The sequence below is a fragment of the Spea bombifrons genome, chromosome 13 (genome assembly GCF_027358695.1).
Source record: "Spea bombifrons isolate aSpeBom1 chromosome 13, aSpeBom1.2.pri, whole genome shotgun sequence".
Taxonomy (NCBI): Eukaryota; Metazoa; Chordata; class Amphibia; order Anura; family Pelobatidae; genus Spea; species Spea bombifrons.
This window is the reverse complement of record NC_071099.1, coordinates 23104498-23127157: the sequence shown is the minus strand read 5'-3', so window position 1 is coordinate 23127157 and position 22660 is coordinate 23104498. Positions and strand designations below refer to the sequence as shown.

The window sequence follows — 22660 nt, the reverse complement described above, 5'->3', positions numbered from 1 at the left end:
CCATATAAAATATCATATATATATATATATATATATATATATATATATATATATATATATATATATATAAAATATTACACTCATCGTAGATGTTCAGCACCTGATAGTCTCGACTCTAAAGAACACGCTGATGTATTTTTTTGGAACAAGCTTTAATTTGAAAACTGAATTCTCTGGACTTGTGTCTTTTTTTTCTGCCACATGATGTAACAATATAATAAATCTTTTTGCGAAGCAAATCGCGGTGAACAAAATACCGCTGTTTATTGGCAGGATTTTAAAGGGACATCCTACAGTAAACAATTCATCTGTGCACCAAAAGCATGTCACTAGTAATTCTTATCAACACTGCAGCAAGCAGGGCGCATATGGAATTAACTATACGCAGGTTCAGCATATTCCCTGAGTCAGAACAGTAATCAAGAGAAGCTTTAGTTATTCGGGTATATGTTATTGTCCTGAATTGTAATTACAACTACATGAAAAGAATTTTGTCAATTCTGCCGTGTAGACTAATTGAGTTTCAGACTCCATTGTAATTAAGAAATTTAAAAAATCTTGCTCTAATTATTTCAAAGCATTTTTTCCTCTCCTCTGTCTCCCGTAAATAGAAGAAAGGATTGAGAGATTATAACTGGGCAGAGGTTTACGTCCCCAGGCAGTGAGATACAAAAGCAAACCCCTTAACTGCTCATTGTAACAATATCCTTACACGGAGCTTGCCAAAAGCACACAATTCTTTTTTTTTTTTTCTTTTATCTTTAACAGTCCCATGTAATATATTTGTTCCTCCCCGTACAGATTACTGTGGTTTCTTGTGAGCTCATAAGGTATGACACACTGGGTAGTATGGATTCCAAAATTAGTTGGAAACATAAGACAGACGTGTGAATATTTCACCGGGGTTAGAGGCACTGGAATAATGATGCACACAGATCTATTCCAAATGATAGTGTAGAAAGTTCTGATTTAACTGCATCAAGTCTAAGAAATTGGGATGAGTAAGAAAATGGGCAGTGGGCTTAGAAGGTGGAGTGGCATATGGGAACATGACATATGGAAGCAGCAGGAGAAATTACTGGAATTGCCAGAATATCGTCCTAACCAGCAGAATGAAGAAATAAAGATGAGATATATCAATATATATAAATACAAAAGATATATAAATAAGAGTACATCGGATGTGGCCACATTTGCAGCGTTTACCCAACAGGCTTTCCCCTGATCATCCTCTGAGACCATTTGAAGACACTAATATTCTTGGTTGTTTTCATTTAAAAATCCAACCTCCATCATGCTCCCCAGTGCAGAACGTCTGGACCGCCTCAGACAAGATTTTTGGTTTAATTGGCTTTGTAATATTTTTTGTGAAATGTAACTGAAGTGAATTCTTCTCAAATGTATCTATTCTTCACGACAAGTATTTCGGCAAACGTTGACCTAGAGTTTGTGGAGATTTTGCAGATTCTGTGATGAATCGATGCACACGTGAAACATATTGTGTCAATGCAAATACGCTGGTGTACTCCTCACTAAGTACACTAAGCTGGCTGACAATGTATTCAGCAGCGGCAGAAGACTTCCCACAGAACACCGGCTTGTTTGACCATTTTCCCCTCAGTTTTTGATATTTAGATTTTTGTTTAAAGAGACGCAAAGCCCTTTCTTTCCCCAACTCAGATGTCTAATTTGTACAATGGAAACCAAATGCCAGGAAAGATGTCGGTATTCATATCCCCTGCAGCCTGAATTTATCAAACACCAAGGAAAAAAAAACCTCTCCAATTTCCTTTTTTTCCTGTGGGGCTGGTTTATCTGTCACGGCTCACTGATTAATCAACCATTTCTCAAGAAAAGGCTTACTATCTACTTTTTTCTTCTCAATTTAATTTAACAAGAATTCTAAATAAAGAAAAGTTAACTCATGAAAGAGAATGTTAATTCTTCCATGTGCACACAGCAATTGTTGACCCAACAAAAGATATTGCATTTTATCTTCTTTTACTCCAAGACGCCTCCATCTATTGTTCTTACGCTTTCATTCCTTGACTTTAGCTTAAAACAGACATGTATATTTAAGGCGGATAACAGTCGCTTTCTCTAATCTGCAATCTCCCTAGAACCTAACATTTTGCGGAAGAACCTTGTTCATATCGAATATATTTTTGCATCCCTAAAAGGTGTCCAACTCAAATGCTTTCCGTTCTCCATCTTAAAAGAACCCAACCATTTAGAGCTAGCACCCCTTGAAAAATAACTACACGTGAAACTCCTAAATCGGCACGTAAACACTAAAAACTCACCATGCAGAAAAGGTTAAATTACCTCAAAATTCCGATCGTATTTGTAGCTCTTCTTTATAGAGCGAGCACCTGAAGAGTAGTATATGTTAAGATATTCAAGTAGGGGAAAAAATCCTTGGCAGAGGTAAAGGTACATAATTTAAGTTAACATACGTGCCAACGATTTAGTGTTTTATATACTTATTTACACTGTTGTTTATTGAAAAATCAGTACTTACGCTGCCAACCGCAGCAACACATGTTCTGTTTGCTAACTTTTGAAACACAGAGTACCTTCATTAAAAGACACACGCTCCGCACTGGGGAACATGGAAAATCTCTTTACACATCATGCAGAATGTGTTAGCTATGCCTGGGCCGAAGACTGGCGAGCGCAGCTCAGATGGTCTCCAGGGTACGGCTTCCTGTCTAACCTAATGTCCTGTATGAACAGAAATAATTATCTGTGTGCCACACGTACTTTCAAATGGATTTATGTTTTCCGAGGTTTATGTTGTCGACTATATTCCAGGTTAATAAATGGATAGACAGAGGCAATTCCTCGAGATTCTAAGCTTCCAGCTAAATAGATTTCTTGTCTGTAACATATATATATATACATAGAACTGTATTTATAAGGAACTTTCTAGAAAATACTTTGCATTAAGGACATAGAAGATCATTGGCTTTAATGTCGTAATAATGGTGAATGGCCTCAGATCAGAGTCTTCGAGGTTTCAAAGGATACTTCTTTTAATAACTGGTTAAATATCACGTTTAATGTTTAATTGTGCCACATATACTACAAAAATTAAAGTTACAGATAAGCATCCAGTTTATTTTTTGGTCTACCAAATTCAACACAAATTCTAGAGAAAGCAGAGGAGAGCGGCACAGAGACGGCACTCCATCACTTAATGTTTTCACACTCAAAGGTGTCTCGGAGCGTTATCACTGCAGACAGCCCAATTCTTTCAGATGGGAAGAAGCAGGTGTTTTTCCATATGGAGGGTTCGACTTAAAACATAAACTTTTAGAAATATCATCTATTGGATAAAGGAATTGATTGCTGTGGTAGATATGGCATCTGTACCTGTGCATTGCAACAAATTGAACATTGATTTCTGGCATAATCCAGGTGCCTCGTTCATGACTTTTTTCTGATATATATATATATATAGAGCTTATGGCTTTGTTGGCTCTTCCCAAAGTATAACATAAATACTGTATAAATACAGCATATTCTCTGAGCAAACATCCTACCCAAAGACATCTATTGTACTTGGGCATTATTCACTTTAATCCTGTTTTTGTGGATGCCTCGGGAATGACTTGTTTGCTGAAGTCTGCTTTACAATCTGAATGAACTTGCCTCTTTTTTTTCCAGTTGAATGGAGCTGCTCCTCGGATTTCTCCTCCAGAGCTGGGGAACTAATCTTGGATAACCTACAGTCTTTGAGATGTACCATCACAGGCCTTACTATGGTAAGTGCAAAGTTATTTCTCTCGCAAAAATAAGTCCTCTTGGCTGAGCGCTATCATTTGTCTGCTGTCTATGAAATAAAATTATACAGAGTATATAGGGGGTCGAGAGAGACTGGCCCTCATCATAGCTGCCTCCTCAGCAGATCCCTCTGCATAATCTTCTACAGGACAAAAGACATCCTCACAGAAAAGACCCTTAAGTGATACTTAAAACAGAAAATGAAATGTATACTTTAGGCATTTGCATATTTATAGAACAACCTCCAAGCAGTGGTAGAGGTTATCCTGTGAGGGAAATTAAACCGGCATGGGATCAGCTTTCGGCTAAAACCAAACCAAGTAAGTGTGAGATCCTACAGCAGTTAGAAAAAGCAGGCAAACTATATAAGCCAAATGACTCTTATTTGCCATAAATTAACGGTTTCTGTGACCACGTTAAACGGTTGTTATTCTTACTCAACTAAACTGGTAACTAGAAAACAGCAAACATATTTTCCTCACCCAGAACACTTCGCACTGGACTCGAGATGCCCGATGACAACCTAACGAGATGACGTCGATGGTATTACCCACTGCTTTGTCACTAACAGATGTTTTAATGCCAACAGATTAGCTTCAAACACAGCGGTAGAATTACATGGCTGCCTAATCAACCAGCAATCTCGACTTCCTAGTGATTGATAAACTGAGTTCTGCTCTACGGCTTTTCAAACTGTGTGGCATCCGCTGTCAAACTTAACATCCTCTATGTTTGCAAAGTCTGCTCTGGGACTGGCTTGCTTATAATAATGGCTAAATGTTGCATGACCAAATGTTTAATCTCAGTGCTTTGTGTTACACGTGTATATTGTCTGATTTAACCCTTATAGTTTCAAGAAAGGTGAAGGGCTTGATACATTTCATGCGGTCTTACAAAAGGATGAACCGATGCATGGATACAGAGTGGATGCTTTATAATGACCCCAGTCAACTCCGTGCCAACTGCTAAAAAAAAAACAAAAAAAAAACACTAAAGGCCACAAGCTTCAGGGTTAATTGCATCTCTTTGTATAAACTGTCTGTAGATCAGTGGCAAGTTGAACATCTGTATTCACCCCAAGCGCAGGATAGTATCAGGGAACCTGCGCACTGCAAGATTACTAAACATGCGGATGAGTAGGACATTCTTGTAAAGCGGTTACAGATGTGATTTACGATCTGAGTAGTTATTAGGAAGTGACTTGCTCTTCTAACCTTTTCTCCTGTTTGGTTGGTTGGCAGGGGCAGCTGTATTATGTTCGGGTCTCCGCTTGCAACATGAAAGGATGGGGGCCTGCTGAAATCTCCAACCCTGCTTGCGCAGCTCCTTCCAGTAAGTTAAATAATTTCCATGAAAACAAACTGGCTTAGCAGTCGGAGGAGTAACGTATCTAACTCACTGTATTCCAATAGGAGAGCATGCCTGTCCAGAGTAACGATGAAGAACAGTACACTTGTATTTGGATCTAAGGAAGCTAGTTTTATTATCTAGACTTCAGGCCGGCTTACAGAAGATGAGGGGTGCGCTGAAAACCATATATAAAAATAAGCACACTACGTAGATTTGGGTGGAAATTACTAGATCACATATTAGTTGGGCAAGGAGGCAGATCTAATGCAGTACCCCATCTGACCAGTAGGTGGAAGAAATGAACCCTATGAATGTGGCTTTATCTAGGGCACAGCTTGCCTATTCATAGGGGTGAGAGCCTCCCTGTGCCCAGGCTTGGTATTCTGCTATGAGGTTTTATCACTTATTTTAAAAGAAAATATACTTTAACACAGTTCTCATAGATGGTCTAGAAGATGCCTCTTGAGCTACAGTTATTACATTAACTGGCTTTATTACTTCTTAAAATTAATTTGGCATCATAATGTCCAAGAAAGCCACTGAATGTATTATCTTTTTACAGTTGATATGAAGGCCCAGGCTCAGTAGTTCCCTACTAATACCTCTCGCTATACACTTAGGACCTGCTTGCTTTTTCTGATGCTTTATTGCATTGTCTACTTAACTTTAAGTCATCAGAAATAATGACAGCACAGGGGCCCTCATTGCTATTTTCTGCATAGGTTTATCAACATTAAACTGCATCTGCCAGACTCTGCATCATTCTTCTAGTAGTAGTGGTTCCCAAAAAAAACGATACACAATAATCACTTGACTAAGAAAGTAAGAACAGTCCCGTGGGCCATTTGCTAACTTCCAGTCTTTAGGACGTCTTTCTCTTTAAACACACCACATATATGTTTGGGCCTCCAAAGGCATCAGTGAGTTACAGGTATCTTTCGGTGAACACTAAGCAAGGTTTAGGTTACTATTCACAGCTGGAGAGATGCCGTGAGATGGTGTAAGTAAGTACTCTGTGAGTTTGTGGTCAGCACATATTGTGTGGAAAGGGTTACAGACATTCCAGGGATTCACAGCAGTCAGAATGAGGGAAAAAAGGTCATTCATTGTTGACTAGTTAGTATCTGCAGCTGGGTTAACACTCCCAATATTCTCAGCCAGCTTGCTCACAAGGAAATAATTTGTCCCCAGTACAAATGTTATTTCCCATCAGTGTCTACTTTTCTTTTTAATATGGTGTAATAATATGGATCATCCTGTCACTGTGTAAACAGACAGCGTGCTTCTTACGTTAAATGATATTCTTCCTCTTGCACGGTATGGATTAGCTTCCTATTCTGCCCCAGGCCAGCGCCCCGTGCATGCCTGGCTGTGTAGCTACATTGTATCAGCTCTTGTTTTGCTACAGAATGATTTCATAATTACTGCACTCAAGCACACAAGCGTGTTGCGAAATTCAGGAAGAAAGTAGACAGGACTTTTTCATAAAAATCTATTAATATTTTCAAATTGTGGGAGATATCTTGCTAATTTGTTTAGGAAGGGAAGAGCATGAATTACCACTACGCATTGGAATAATACATATTATATTATGCAAAAAGTGCATTTCAGCCAATGTACGCCCTTAATGCATATTATAGCGGAGAGTGAATGCACCCTATATGACTCTCTCTATATGCATTTACCTCCCAGCTATTATCTGTGTTCGGCCCCAAACATCTCCAGTCAGCGCCAGCAACGGCTGTGCTAATTCTGAGGGGAATTTACCGAATTTAGAGATCCCACGCACCGGTTACAGCTCCACGATTATTTGGGCATTTAGATATATATATTTATTTATTTCATACTGGCAGAATAACTTTAATATCATCGCCTTTAGTGTCAGTGATAACTCTGAGCACATGTTCAGATATTTATAAAGCCTAACTCAACACTTTTATTCATGCTACCCTGTTCAGTTCATCAATAATTGCTCTCAAGGTGATGGCATGCACCAGAAATGTGTCCACTTTAAGAATCCTAACGAAACCCATGATAGTCAAACAAGATTTGGCACCAATAAAGATTTGGCACCAATAAACGTACGCCCGACTCGCTGACAAGTGATGTCATCTGGGGTTTTGGGTGTTTTTCTCTGTGGGATTTCAGAGCTGTCTTGAGTTACCTGTGAAACAATTCTGTCACAAGGTGGGGTGTGTATTTATGTGTTGGAGTGTGTGTGCGCATATTTATATATATATATATATATAGAGAGAGAGATGTATTTATATATATAAATGTAATTGTCGGTGCAAGGTAGTGTGGCAATCCACCTGCAAATGGCCACTTACACACAAGCACCTAGCATGGGTTGAGAAACAGATCTTGCCTTGTGTGACCTAAGAGCTCCAGTTAGACCTATATAAATGCAGATAAACTTTGGGTTACTTATGGGCATGGTATTCAATGTTAATGCATGTTCTGAATGCTTACTCTATCTGGCTCCAGTGAACGGCTCCAATCCTGCAGCCACATTAACTGGTCAGCATTTCCAAGGCCTTAAAGTAGCATTCCCTGTCCATGGTACTGACGAGGAAAACAATAAGGCACGGGATTAATGTATAATAATCTGCTAGATATTAGTGGGCACGGGGCAGTTTGATGCTGCCATCTAGTAGTGAATACTGGCAACTGTGCTCGCCACACATATCCTTAGCCGTTTCTAGCTATACTCCTTCATATTTTATCATGGTGCTAGTTTCTCTTCCTCTTTCTTATTGGAATTGGATAATATTCTTTCATACACTTAAGGGTTTTACATGTTTGGCGTTGACTCATAAGAGCCACAATTAGAAAATAATGACAATGTGCAACATCATCGTCGGGTATCACTGCTTATTGCGATAGAACCCTCCTCTAGGATTTTACTTTATGTAGAAGGTAAATATTTTATGGATTTTTGTCCGCCTTTTTGGGTTTATAAAGGACCCAGTAAAAGACCAGGCATTAAGTGGCTTCAAAATCTACCAATCCAGGACAACAAGGGTGATTGTATTCCCAGAGATTAATCGGGCGTTGGGAACATAAAAGGTTTATGTTTCAAATCTCTTCCTTCTAAAAGGAAACAGTTTATTTCTGAGCAAATTCTGTATTTTGATGGAACACGATCTTAAGTACTTATTAATACCAGTTAAGTATACTGGAAATCCCCACGGGGATGGTTCCAGTCAAAGAGTACATTGTTAGTAAAGAGGCTGTCACCAGGCATTCCTCCCGTTTATCCTTATCTCTTGATTGCGGCACATGATCGCTGTTATGACGATGTCTCGTAATCTTGTTGGCCAGAAGCAAAATGTGAAATTTACAGAGCATTTCCATGGCCCCAGCGTTTGGCACATTATTACCTGCTGTCAGCTTCTGTTGACAAATGAGACAGCTCGCGGTTACCACATCAACAGTGATTGACACTTAGTTCTGGGCTTGTAGACGAACCTCACAATAACGAGTGATATCGCCACCTATTATGTGCCTGCATTTAAATCAGACGTTGATTACTTGAAAAGAATCGGGTTACGTGTTCCCGCGTGCCAACTATTTTTTTTTTTTCCCCAAGTGTAAATGTCAGGAGGATTTGAGGTGAAGCAGAGTTAGAAGAACTATCTGTTGATGTTGAACGAGTAGCAGACTTATTCATTTGGAAAATAAAAAGAGTAAAAGGCCACCAGTTTCCATCAATAATTCCAATCCAATAACAATCCACAACCAAAAATACATAAAATGCAAATGTGTAACTAAAATATTTCTAAGTCTGCTTCTCTCTAGCACCTTTCCATGCACGGTTACACACACAGTATGTTAGTATATCCTTCACACGCCTGATCTACATGGCTTGATGCCTTTGTACATAGGAATTCTGTGCTGCAATAATAAGCTATAGGTGTCTGGTGTATGATGGGAAGGACAGGTGTCTACAAAGTGATTAGTCTGCATCATTTGTTATGTACTAAACTCATGAACAAAAGGTAACCTTGTGGACCGAGCTATAGTACCAAAAGGTGCAGACACCCTCACCTTACAAGTAGAGCATCGGAAAGGAAATATAGAATCGATGGGATGGGGTGGTTGCGAGGATCACAATTTCTTTCTTTGTATTGGAAACGCTGCTTGATTCCTTCCACTGTTAAAGACATATCTGCTCTGTCTGTGTTTGCCCAACAGACTGGAAAGATTATGATAGACGAGACTACAGACGCAAGGGGCAGGTCGACACACTGGAGCGTCTGCTTCAGAAGGTCCGGGCTGTTCATCAGCATTACAGCTGCCGAGGTAAGAGAGTTCTGGATCTTCACAAAATGGGAAGCAGGAAGTAAATCATTTTTTGATGGCTTACGATATATACCACTGCTTAGGACCCCTGTAAAAATGTGCTAAAGCGCCGCACATACCCTCGTCTCCTCCCGTATAATGAATTATGTGTATGGTGCAAGAATTAGGAAAGTAATACAATACCCTGGCTAGAGTCCATTGGATGCTTCTGGCTTAAATGGTTAAAAAGTCTGAATGTAAAAATGTCTGTAAGCTTTGTGAACCTGGAAAAGCTCCAGAATCAAGAAGGGGGGTATGAATTCCTTTGCTGTAAGACAAGCAATTGATCTGACCTAATCCCCAAATCAGCTGTCATCGGAAACAGACCAAGCTGAGCAAGTGAATGTTCTCGGGGTCACAAAGAAGAAGTATGAAATACGCATCTGATGGAATCATTCTGTATTTCCAGCCTTTTTTTTATGAGACGGCTCCTCGTGTAGAACTTGGATGTTGATTAATATGCAGCCCCTGCTTTTCCTCTAACCTTTAGCCTGAGCAGAGACCAGAGAGAACCTTTTTAGTTCAGAGGTTCTCAAACTCCACTGAGGACAGTATTCCTGAGATAATGAGCGCATTGACCTGCTTTACTCATATCCAGGTTTGCTGCAGGTTTAGCTTGCAGAACTCTGGGCTTAATTGCACACAAGATACTAACGTGTTTGGGGTTTTTGTCAGTTTTCTCTTGCTTTTTCCAGTGGATAATAAGGATATTTGTACAGACAGACACTCCTTCTCACTCTTATTTTTGAAAGTATTTTACATGCGCATCATACAAGGAGCAGGGATAAAAGGCGAGGCTTAGACACTAAAGGTTGCCTGCGTAGTGTGAGGACTTGGACGGTACCCAGATGCGGTCAGCGAGCCTCAAAAGGTAGCAGGAAAATTGTGGTTGGTTTTCGCGGTAAAGTAACTTTCATTTCAAGCCATTTGTCTCTTTCTGCATAAACTTGTAAATATTTTTATGGGATTCTGGAGGAATTTAAGTGGATATGTAACCCTTCTGAGTGCTAATGTACTGTCCCGAAACAGAGAATTTACTTCTGGGAAAGTTCTGCAATACATGTTGTGATTGATATTATGTTTCATTAATTTTCCTTTTGATCCATATAGTTTCCTGAGCACCTTATTTGAGATAAATTAGAACACGGTCCAATCAGAAGGAACATTCCATTGGTTGCTATGGCAATAAGGCCATGTTTCAAACTTTGCAGTAGAAACCCCATCTTATGCTTAATCCCTTATGTGCCTCTCAGAGTGAGACAAAGAATGAAGCGGTGAAAGTTCTTCCTTTCTTCCTCGCTGACACAGCGGTTTGTGTGAAAGTAAAATGCTTTAGGTGTCGCTTTAAATTGGTCTCACATCTCAGAGGTTCCTTATTAAAGCTTTACCAACTAAAAAAAACGGAAAGCTGTTTCTACCAGACCTTAAACTGTGTACCTTAGCACCGGGGGAAGAGGCGGAATAAGCTGTACCCCATAATGTCATTATTCCCCGTGCATGACTTCCTTTCCGTGGCATTATCACACAGACCTATAAATCCATATGAGATATTGAATAGTAACAACAGAAAGTTGTCCAATTTCTTGCCTTTTCCAAGATGTTCGGTTGTATTGATTGTATCCTACAGATGCATTGGCACTAATGAAAGTTGTGAGCGATGTTAATATGTTTGTGTGTGTATATATATATATAACATGTCTAAACATTGAGATGTGGAAAAGGCCATGTTACAGTTGTGAGAAATACAGAGTCAGTTTGAATCAAATAAATAACAATAAAATGGGTCCTCTGAGCTATAGATACATCAAAACTGCTCTTTATGTCAAAGCTATTTTATACACTTAGGAGACCTATTTTATAATAAGGAAACCTATTTTATACACACCTAACCAAAAACTAGTTCAAAATAGTTTGTCCGTTTATTGGGAAAATTCCTCATTTAAAATATACCTCTTTCTATTTTTATTAACATATTATATATAGTTTGGTTGGCATGGTTACAAAGCCAGAATTATTATAAAAAAAATTGTTTTTTAGACACATTGGTGAATGATTGGCTTGTCAATGCATATTGAGGTCAAAATACTTTTCCCCCTCTATTTTTGTTTTCATTATTTGTCTGATACTTACATGCTGTTTGGGTAGCAATTTAAGGTCTATTTACATATGTGTACATGTGGTTTAACAGCCTTTTAAACTATTTCCAAATTTGTTATCTAGGGGGCCTGTTTTAAGTGGTACTAGTTAAACATGCCATTAAGGGAGCAGCCAAATATAAAATGCATGCGTTACGACACAGAAAGGAAATGGTTTTATTTTGTGGTTGGGAGAAATCATTTTCTTGAAAGTTCAAAGAATTTGAAATATTACGGGTTTTGCACCAATTGTAAATAAATCACATTGGAAACTAATTACGATGTATTTGTGTAAGGACGAGGTGGGAAAAAATAATTAAACACACAAAATACTTTCCTTTGAAACGGAATGCAGTTTATTTGTATTTCCAACTAAATTGCAGCCAAGGGGCCGGGAATTAGTGGAGATAGAATTCTTGCATAAACGCCGTCTTATCCTAAACGCTCCATGTGAGTTTTCATGGAGCTGAAAGACATTTTTCAATGTTTAGGGGATCCTTTGATGGAAAGAGAGTATGCCTGAATCTGAACGCTCTGCAGAGCCAAGGCAATCATAGCCAAACACCACTAGACAACAAAAAAATGGAGGCTTGGAGAAGCAGATGCCCTGGAATCATCTGTGAAAATCCTAAATATTAATGTAATATTTGAGCCACACCTGTAAGACCAAGTATCTGATCTGTGTACTTTTACATACATGGCTATCCTAGAATAGATTTTTAAACAGCAATTCTGGTATAAGGTGCCAATGTAGAGGAAACAGAAGAAACGTACCATTGGTTGTCATGGCAATTGCTCTATATTTAAAAAACTTGCCTTTAGAATTCTGCTTTATAACTACAGCTTGTACGTGTTAAGGGTTTACTAGGTAAGTCCTTGTGGCCAAGGAAGGATCCTAGGAAAGGGAAAAGTGACTAAGAACCCCCTCTTAGTCACTTTTCCCTTTCTTAGGATCCTTCCTTGGCCACAAGGACTTACCTCGTCAGTTGCAGGAGGTTGGAGAGTGTATGTCGACCTGTTTTAGGGGGGATGCTATTTTACATTGCTATGGCCTCTTAAGACCTAAAGGCTTTAGATCTGCAGTTGTGAGTTGACGTTGAAGGTGGCTTTAGAAGTCTTGTGCAAAATGGTGCATTGGTTCCAGCTCCAGCCACTCCTGAAGTTGATGAAGACTTCACGCCAAGGTTAGGTTCAGTAAGGGAAAGCTTTCCAGTCAGTCTGTTATTTTCTTAAGTTAAAAGAAGTCTGAACAGGATGATCTCATATAAAGATGGTTAATGATGGTGGAGTCAGCTTTGACACTATGGGTGTGAAACCACAATCAATGCTGTTGGAGCTTTGTTTCATTAGTGTTGTGTTCCTATGCTTCGGTTATGTAGCAAATCTTCCGTTACACATACTCGAGAGAATGTTTATACATCTCATTCGGAGCCCACAATTTCTCCAGTTGGTATCTTCTAAGTGTTTCCACCATGCACATCGTTTCAATGCAAATCCTTTTAAGAGACCTTGACCTTCCTCCCAGTGCTCTGGCAGCGGACATATCGTCACCTTGGACTCTGGAAGCATTGTTCATTCAGAGAGATAGTCTTTGCCCTCCACCTTAGCTTTGACACTAGGTTCAGTTAAAGAGAAAAGGCTTAGGTCCAATTACCAAGCAATTATTTACAAGATGTATTACTAAGCGCTTTGAATATAATGCAATTCCACCGGACACAGAATCTTATTAGAGCAATATGCTCTGAGAAAGGCGCGAGCCGATATAATTAAAGACAGAGGCACGCAACACGAGAGAACACCTACAGGCATAGAACACTGAATGCAGACAAGGTTAACGATTATGTAACTGTTCATGTGCATCTCTTTTAAAAAGCTTCCTAAAAACTTTAACATACATCAAACCATTTAATCCATATAATTATTTTTAATCCTGGCCTCCAAGATGCTACGATATTCTCAAATAGAACTCCAGCGTTCACAATAAATGAATGGTTGGGATGACTAGGTAGTAAAATTGTATTCAGTTTCTTATCTAAAGCCTTATGTTTATTCAATGTATTCAGTTGCAGGTTTGGATAACTTGTTCTTGTTTGCTTATTAAATATGGCTAAAATATCTGTTGTTGCCACTGCCCAGTGTATTGGGATTGAGTGCGGACATCTCGCAGAGGTCCAATCCTCTATGGTATTTGCTGCTTACTTTGTACTTTTACCAAAATGTTTCTATCGATCCGCTTTATGTTAAAGGTAAACATTTGATTAATGTAGAGTTGTATTGACGTTTCAGTGGTAGCCCACCCTCGTTAATGCACCTGAAAGTTACCCTGGCTTCCATTAAGGGCAGATGCCCCTAACAAAAGCCTGGCGCAACCGCAGTTCAGGATCGACAGCGATTTCTAAATTATGCCATGAAACTACTATTGTTTATAAACTGGTTAAAAAACCTTTCATTTTGTACTCAAACTGAGTAAATTGCCAGAAGCCATTAATTCTGCTAAAATACAAAATGTTACTTTATATTTTTACAAAGGTTTTATTTTCATTTCAAAGGAAACTGTTTGAAAATGAACAATGGTCATGAGAAAAAAGGTTGTATTGAACAGGGAAAATATGAAACCTTGTCAGGCTTTGTGCAGTTAGCATGCAGCGACATACGACTAACTCATCCGGGGAATAGCTTCAAAGACTTGGTTTTATAGGATTAATCTTCTGGAAAATGAAAATGATTATGAAAGCAGTCATTTGTTTGTCATTGTAATGCTACAGGCCAGCAGAGTGGTTAAATAACCATGATTACCTATGTTGACAACACATTTAATTGTCCTAATGTTGGCCGACATGTTGTAAACTAAAAAGTCTCGTAACATTTTTGCCAAAAGGATAGTAGATCATGATTTTGGCAGATTGTTTCCCGTATATATTTATACCTTCATCATGCATTTGTAAAACATGCCCATGAGCCGTAGTGGCCTGTTGTGTCCACGTGACAGTGTAGTTGAGCTTGGCCTGGAAGAGCACACAGTTTGATGGACTCGGGATGAGGGTGAATTTAGGTTTTGCGGTTTGGATACGGTGTATTCTCCATTGGTATGTGCAGCTGAGAGGGTAGAAGTCTTCAGCGTTGGTAGGAGTGTGTCGGTAAAAAGCCAGGCGTATCTCACTATGGACTACTGAAGCACACGCCAGTGTTCTTAAGAACACAAACTTGCATTGACCCTCTCAGCGCTAACAAAATAAGCAAAACTGCTGAGAATAGAAGGGAGGGGCAAGTGGGGGGATTTTACATCAACACGCAGGACCAGGGGAGGATGTCGGCTTTGACACAGTAATGACATCTCACTGCCGGTTCTCTAGAAGTCCAATCTTGCTCAAAAAAGAAAAAGACGGCATACTCCCCTGGCAACATATCTAGATTTCTCAAAAGAAAAATCCTTGTTTTGAGGGATCAATGAAGCAAAACATGATACGATGTAGTGTCCAATCGTTCCATGTTCTAAGCAGTCTTCACATGAGGAGTGCATGCACCCGCTCATTCCATCCTGGCTGCTGACACATACATAATCCTTGAGTAAAAGCCGAGAGAGATGTGTACAAATCAAACAATGTGAGTGCATACATTTCTAGAGATTAGTACAGTTTTGAGTGATGCATTTTTTGAGTGGCCATGAGCATCTATCAAACATTATCCTTAAAGAGCCATCCCATGTTTTCTGTCACCTGTCACACAGAGGATCTATCAGCTTGAGACTGTTGGGGGAAATGCGTCCCCCTGGTAAAGCTGGGTCGGTAAGTGATCAATCAGTGGATGCAGGAATCTCAGGCTCTATAGCCTGGAACCTCAGTAGCACACACTGCATTCCTCCCCAGAAACACAATAGCTGCCTGTTAAACCCTGTAATTCTGGATCCAGTTACTGGTATGCTGCATCATTCAGGTATTTGGCAATTTGTTTCAACAGCCTCATTCCTGTGGCACACGAGCTGCCCTGTGGCTTCACCTTTTATAGAAGCTCCCCAAACAAATGCTTGTTCCAATGTGACCTCTATCCCCTTCCAATCCCTTCCATTCAGAGGGTTTATTGGAATGAATGCATTAACAGGCCATTGACAGCTCCTTTCATACATGGCTAGAGTGGGCCTGTTGTCAAAGGCTTTGCAAGTTACAGGCTGACCTTTATGTCCCTGGATTATCCTATTAACTCTTTAAAGTCTTCTGTTTTCTTGTTTATTTTTGTGTGTGCTGCAATTTGTTTGTGTGTGCATTGCCTTCAAGGCAAAAAAAGGAACACTTTAGGAAGTGAAAGATTCCATTGTTAAGTTTTTGTATTGGTTATACAAGACCAGAAAACCTAAACATTTATCAGTACAGACTACTGTATAAGATATCAGTCTGTTGCATGATATAACATTACATTTGTTGGCTAAAAATGAACAACTCTAGAAATGGAAAAATATATTAAAATGATATTTTAAATATATTCATGAAAAGCTGTAAAGCTAATATCAGGCCTTATGTTTATGTAACAAATAACTGAATTTACATTTTATGCGAAAAAACCTGGTGGAATTCTGAATTCTCCCTAAAACTGACTAATAAAACCATAAAACAGGTACCCAAAGTTCTTGAGATGTAGCAGGTGTATAAAAGTTCTTTTTGATTCAGGCACTTATATATACACGTATATACATATAATTTATTATATATATATCTATATATATGTGTGTATATATATATATATATATGATATATGGATCTTTTTAAATGTTAAGCACATGCAAGTTAAAATACATTGTAAGATCTAACATGGATCCTTTACTTGCTTCGTGGTGTCTCAGGTCCTGACCCCTTTGATTTTGGCTTTACCCTCGCAGGCTCAATTAATTCAGTGCGTTAACTCTATAATAGAGGGAACTCATTTCTTTTTGGTGGTAACTCCTGCAGTAAGCTCTTATCACCCCCTAGGAACACCCCCGGCTGCGTATTGTCAAGCAGCTGTCTGAACGGCCGAATAACATGTATAACCAGCACTACACACCAAGTTTAGAAAGGAAGCGTTGTTGCTATTTTATTCCACAGTTTGTTTCAGTTGCTAATTGATGTAATGCTGTGTCCCAGACTTGCATGTCGTGAATTACACATGCCCTGGGAAATGTAAAATGTGGTTTTTGCTTACTGTAACATTTGAAGCTCGGTCCAGGAGTTTAATCAAAGCTCTGGCGTCACGTGCTGGGCAATTTCTAAACATTACAAAGCGCTGCAAAAGTGTGTTTCACAGACTTTAAAGACATGAGGAATTCATTTATAATAATTGGTGAAATCATCTGAAGGGCTGGCAATTATAAACCCAGAAGAGTTTCATCTGAAACAGTAATGTCAAAACAGTGTATCTAATCTGAAACGATGTATCTCTGCCAACCCACGTCCGTACCGTATACAGATTTGATTTCACCTACCACTGTTGGCTCCAACTGACAGAGTTTATTACCAACTCAGCTGACAGCAGTTGGCTTTTTGACCCATGTTTATAATTTTATGTGTGGTGGGATGTCATACAGAAAGAATCATAACGCTCTATGACAATCTACAGTGTGGATTTTGCTCTTGATGTGGGACCTACTAAATATTTAAGGACAATGTGGCCGGTTCAGGTACTGGACCCAGATGGCGCGGATTGGTCATTCAAGGGGTGACCGCTACCTTTTGAGGTCCAACAAGCTAAAACTATTTTTTTCTTACAACAAATGACATTTTTATGAACAACATTCAGTGAAGTTAGAGCTTTTAAAAGGCAGTTTGGGTGAAATAAAGGATGCAGGTGCTGCTAGTAAGCACTGGCTGGACCGGAATGAGAGATGCTGCTAGTGGCTGATCGTTTAGTTCACACTTGCTGCCATTCAGTTGGTATCCCGTCCAGTCCAGAAAAGGGTAACAGACGTGTGACGGGCGACACACTCCCAGGGTTTATTTAAATTTCATACCCCACAGTCCAGTGTGAAATAACTTGGGTCTGTCATCTACCACAATGATTGGAGGAGATGAAGATATTGGAAGAACCCAAAATGTCCAGGTCAAAAATCAAAATTTTGCCCATAGAACCCTGGAATGACAGCATTATGTTGGCGCATAAGTGTTCTTACATGATGTCATAAAATTGGCTTAGGGGTCCATTTGAATCATTTCATAGTGTTGGCCTGCTGTCAGCATGATGTCATCTCATTGGCCCCAATCATATTATTGGCTGCGTGTATTGGCCATGGCCTTGGCTCATGGACACAGTACATGTGATGGTATGCATAAAACTGACTTAAGGCATAAGACACTGTGTCATTGTATTGGCTGTGGATCTGTATAAATGATGGGATCACAACCTATTTGCTTAAATAGCTAAAATTAACCGGTGTTTGCTTTATTCCTTCGGCTTCAACAAGATTTGAGAGTATTTGTAGTCTATAAAGATGGCCAAGTTAATCTGACGGACTAACAAAGAAAATAGCATATCTGGATTGTTCCAGTATCCCACGTTTCCCTTCCACACATTACTATGCTGCAGGTTTACCTCAATGAATGCCAGAAGGCTGATCACTGCTTTGCTAGGAGATTATACAAACCCGATTGTGAATCACTCACTGGGAACTATAGAATACCCCGATTATGTTTAGTACCGGCTTTACAGAAAATGAAACAAAGTATAGAAAAGGGGAAAGTATGGAGGAGACTCCATTAATGATTGTGTCTGTCTGGATTTAATCCCCGTATTAACCTTCTTCAGGGGTTTGGACTAAGAGGTCAGCGATTATTAAATGAAGCCATGTATCTTCGATTACTAGCTTGCACTGCGTGATTCGCTTTAAATACTTTCGATAAGGAACCTGATCTCTGCTATACAGAGCACTTTTTTAATCCCCTTTGTCATTGCTTCTATAGGACTGTCTCCCCCCCCAGGAGTTCTTGTGTGCTTGTAAAAAGCCCTTGGACGGATTACACATCTTCACTATTATACTGACCTGTTTTATTAGACAAGTATAATACACTTAGCAGCCGCTTAACATTAATCCCCTGTATCTTTCATTTTAGAAAGTATGAAACTGCAAAACCCCAGCCGCAAACAGTCCGTGTCCAGGAGCCTGAAACATCTTTTCCACTCATCCAACAAATTTGTCAAGACGCTGAAAAGGTTGGTCAAGGCGGAGAACGGGCATTAAATGTTTTCACATGTACATTGTTTGTAAGGGAAAGTCTATTTTATTTAATTATATATAATCAAATCTTTATTAATGACATGAGCTTCTGCGGACTGCAGTAAGGGGTCGCAGCTGCCCTTATTTACTCGCCAATGGTTGGGGGCCCTTCGTGTACTTTTGTTAAAGTCACTGATCACCTATATGTTTTTTACTTGGGACTAGTTTGTATAGTTCCATGCTGTGATTGTGTTCATATATATGATCCGTCCTCCTCCCCTTCTCTGGAAGGTCTGTGTTACACTAGGTTTATGTGGGCTCCATTAACAAATATTTCCTTTCCTTCCAATGCTATTTGTTGAGGTGTTATCACTTGGATGTCCTGGCATTACCTTATGGAGTATTTCGATTTCTGTTCATTTGCCATCCCATTCTAACTGATGAGTGTGTAACGTTTTGAGATTTAAGTGAGTTAGAACTTGACAGGATTCCTCAGAACTCAACAGATGCCAAGGAAAGCTGTACCCTCCCAAACAATACAAAAACAATTAAAAACCTTATATATACTGTATTAATGACTGTTAAAGTGTGTAACTTTGTCTCGTGTAGTGATCATGATCAGTAAGTGACTGTTTTACACTTGTAGGGGTCTGTACATTGCCGTAATATTTCATTACAAAGACAACATGCTGGTTACCAATGAAGACCATATACCCATTGTAGAGATAGACGATTCCTGCACCAGTTCTATTATGCAAGATTTCCTCTGGTTTACCAAGGTAACATCAAATACATTCTGTTTCTTTTCCCAATAAGTATACATTGATGTAATATTATGCAACAAATTGGTAGAGACAAACCGGTCTCTGCAGCTACCAGAGCTCTACCACGATAAGAGATTCATGAATACATTAACCCTTCTCTTTGTAAATGCATCACTTTTATCTACACGTATTTACCCTAATGCCCTGTATCATGTTGATATATGTTGACTAAAGGATGCCAAAGTATGGTGTCTCTCACAGCTTATTAGTAAGGAAGTTTGAGCCTATATTTTCAAGTCTTCCACCATGCGATGTCCCTGCCTTATCTCAGGTGGCTCAGGGAATGACTTCTAACATTGCATTTGCTTTGGTCTTCGCAGTTGTCCTGTATGTGGGATGACATCAGATGGCTTCGGCAGAGCATGTCAATCTCGATGTCCTCATCCACAGCCCTCCAGGCCAGGCAGAAGATGTTAGCAGCCACAGCCCAGCTTCAGGTTAGATGAGAGCGGAGGTAACGAGTTTAGGATGGGAAGATATTATGTTATGTGAACAGGGTCAGCTTTTTGTTTTGTTTTTTGGACACTGATTGGCCGAATAGCTCAGAAAAATAGTATTTGTGTTTTTAATTACACGGTTATTTTTAAACGCTCAGGCACAAATTCAATACTATGAAATCTATAAATGATAAATTCTGCTCTGCTGTAAACCAGATACAAAGTGAAATGGTTGCGAACAGTTCAGCAAACATTAAAATGCATTTCCATAGGGGGGGTAGTGTAGTCCACTGCAAAATATCTGCTTATTTAACAAGCTGTCAGTGGATACTGAACAAAAGATCCATAAAGTCATGAAGGAAGATGCCAGAGACTGTGCTTTTAGACATACTCCTAGTGATGACAACACGCAAGGTATACGCCACGAAGAACAGCCTTACAAGGTGTCTGGGCTTGTGCATCAATTACTCAAACCATGGCACTGGTCATTCTTTTATGCTCCTAAAATATGGACTTTTCCTTCTGACAATCTGAATTAACTTGTCAGCAAAACATGTTTACTCCCCGAAGCCTACAGTTTATTATTGCATTAGTGATTGTGATAGTTGGAGATCCCCAGCGGTGCTTTGGATCAGTGAACTTTTTGAATGTGGCCAATTCATACTTTGTTTTCATGGCTGGTAGGCTGCTTATTTACATTTGCCCCGAGAAGGAAGTTCGCTTGATAGTGGCTGAAAGATTAGGAATAATTAGCTAAAATACTTTCACAGAGTTTGATCTGGGACGTGTGCGTTATCTGCCAAATATACCAAGCAGCAGCATTTGTTTATGGGATTAAAAGTAAATGAGAAATTGAGAAAATAACAGCTTAGTTGCCTGATTTAGATCCAAAATTTGGTTCCTAATTCGGAATAGAACGTCGGTGACAAATGAAAGAGGGTATAGCGATTACAGCCCCCTTCACCGTGACACGAATTGTTCCTTATAGCAGCGATTAGTGCAGTTTAATAGCAGCGAAGGAACCCCGCTCAGATTTTGCAAGTTCTGAAATTCTTATGGGTCCCAACGGTGCTGGTTTAATTACATCTGCCTGATAATTACATCTGCCTGATAATTTAGAGTGTGCGCTGTTCAATCACTTATGGCCCTTTATAAATGTTTATAATATATGTATATTTTATATTTTTACATGATGATACGTTTTGATTTTGCAGAATCTACTTGGGACCCATAACTTAGGTAGAGTTTATTATGAGCCCATCAAGGACAGACACGGTAACGTTGTAATAGTCACAATTCGAGAAGTGGAGACGTTATATTCTTTTTTTAATGGTAAATGGATGCAAATCTCAAAGCTTCAAAGCCAAAGGAAATCCCTTTCAACGCCGGAAGAACCAACTGCCCTGGACATCTTACTTATAACTATCCAGGTACGGTAATTATTCTCTGCGAGTAAGTCCTACATACAGATGCCAATTAATACATATTAATACATTTGTAACACCTGAGACGAAGTACACAGACGTTAAACGAGACTGGCGCACAAGGACAGACAAACTCCCTGAACGCACGGTCTGAGATGTATAAACAATAACCAAAGACGGGTGAAACGGCTCAATCTTCGCTGCCGATTAGTGCCGACGGGACTGTTGGAATGAAGTAACAAGCTACAAAATATCTTGTTTTCTGAGATTTGCAGAAGTTTACATTAAGTCAATTTATTGTTCCTTTAATAATAACATATATACATTTCTGCAAGGCTTAGCTTTGTCCTCAGTCTTAGGCTAAGCTCCTGATGATTGAGCTGTTTCAGCTTTTAATGTTCTGTGTAGAGCTTAGCTTTGGAAATAGATCAGACCTCGTGTGAGCTCTCAATACTATTTAATACTATTACTTACCTTTTTATTCTGTAATGACAGGAGGAATGAACACTTAAAATGATCCATAACATGTATGATATAAACATGTGCAAGGATCAGGGCCTGGGGCTGCTTTTCTAGCGCTTGGGCCCCTTAGTTCTAGTGAAGAGTAATGTTAATGGTTCGGCAGACAAATACATTTTAGACAATTTTATGCTAACAAACATGGTTTTGGAATGGGATGTCCAACAAGTTCATATAGGTGTGATGGTCAGGTGTATCCTGAATCTAAGACAAAACCAAGAACTGACCGAGTTTCAGTCTTTACATCAGGATTCTTATCTGGCATCTAATTTTTCTATGGCATATATATATATATTTTTTTTTTAAAAGGGATAGAAATTGGACCCACTTAAATAATGCAGCTCATTCACAAGTAACCCATATTTTGGTGTGTTTCAGGACATATTGTCTTATCAGAAGAGAAGCCAGCATCGTCTATCTCCGGGTCTATATCTTGGGTACTTAAAACTGTGTAGCTCTGTGGATCAGATCAAAGTCTTGGTGTCTCAGCGACTCCCCAATATGCTCTGCCACGTCAAAGTACGGGACAACAGCAATGTTTCCAAGTAAGTGCCTTCTGAGGTAATCACCATATTCCTTCTCTTTTCCAAAAAAATGAAAAACTCAGTCCAGTACCAAGGCGCAATACAATCCTCAAGTCTAGTTCTGGAAGAGTAAATTGCAA

General features: G+C 39.3%; 1 protein-coding gene across 1 annotated transcript in view; it reads left to right on the top strand.

Annotated features, from left to right (window-relative positions):
* The window catches only part of ANKFN1 (ankyrin repeat and fibronectin type III domain containing 1), a 63838-nt gene that overhangs the window by 20844 nt on the left and 20334 nt on the right, over nucleotides 1–22660 (top strand). Inside the window, exons 5-12 of the mRNA XM_053452715.1 lie at nucleotides 3670–3767; nucleotides 5028–5118; nucleotides 9334–9441; nucleotides 18689–18788; nucleotides 19439–19571; nucleotides 19937–20053; nucleotides 21268–21483; nucleotides 22375–22541. Of these exons, the coding sequence (XP_053308690.1) occupies nucleotides 3670–3767; nucleotides 5028–5118; nucleotides 9334–9441; nucleotides 18689–18788; nucleotides 19439–19571; nucleotides 19937–20053; nucleotides 21268–21483; nucleotides 22375–22541 (1030 nt within the window). The remainder of the gene's footprint in view (nucleotides 1–3669; nucleotides 3768–5027; nucleotides 5119–9333; nucleotides 9442–18688; nucleotides 18789–19438; nucleotides 19572–19936; nucleotides 20054–21267; nucleotides 21484–22374; nucleotides 22542–22660) is intronic.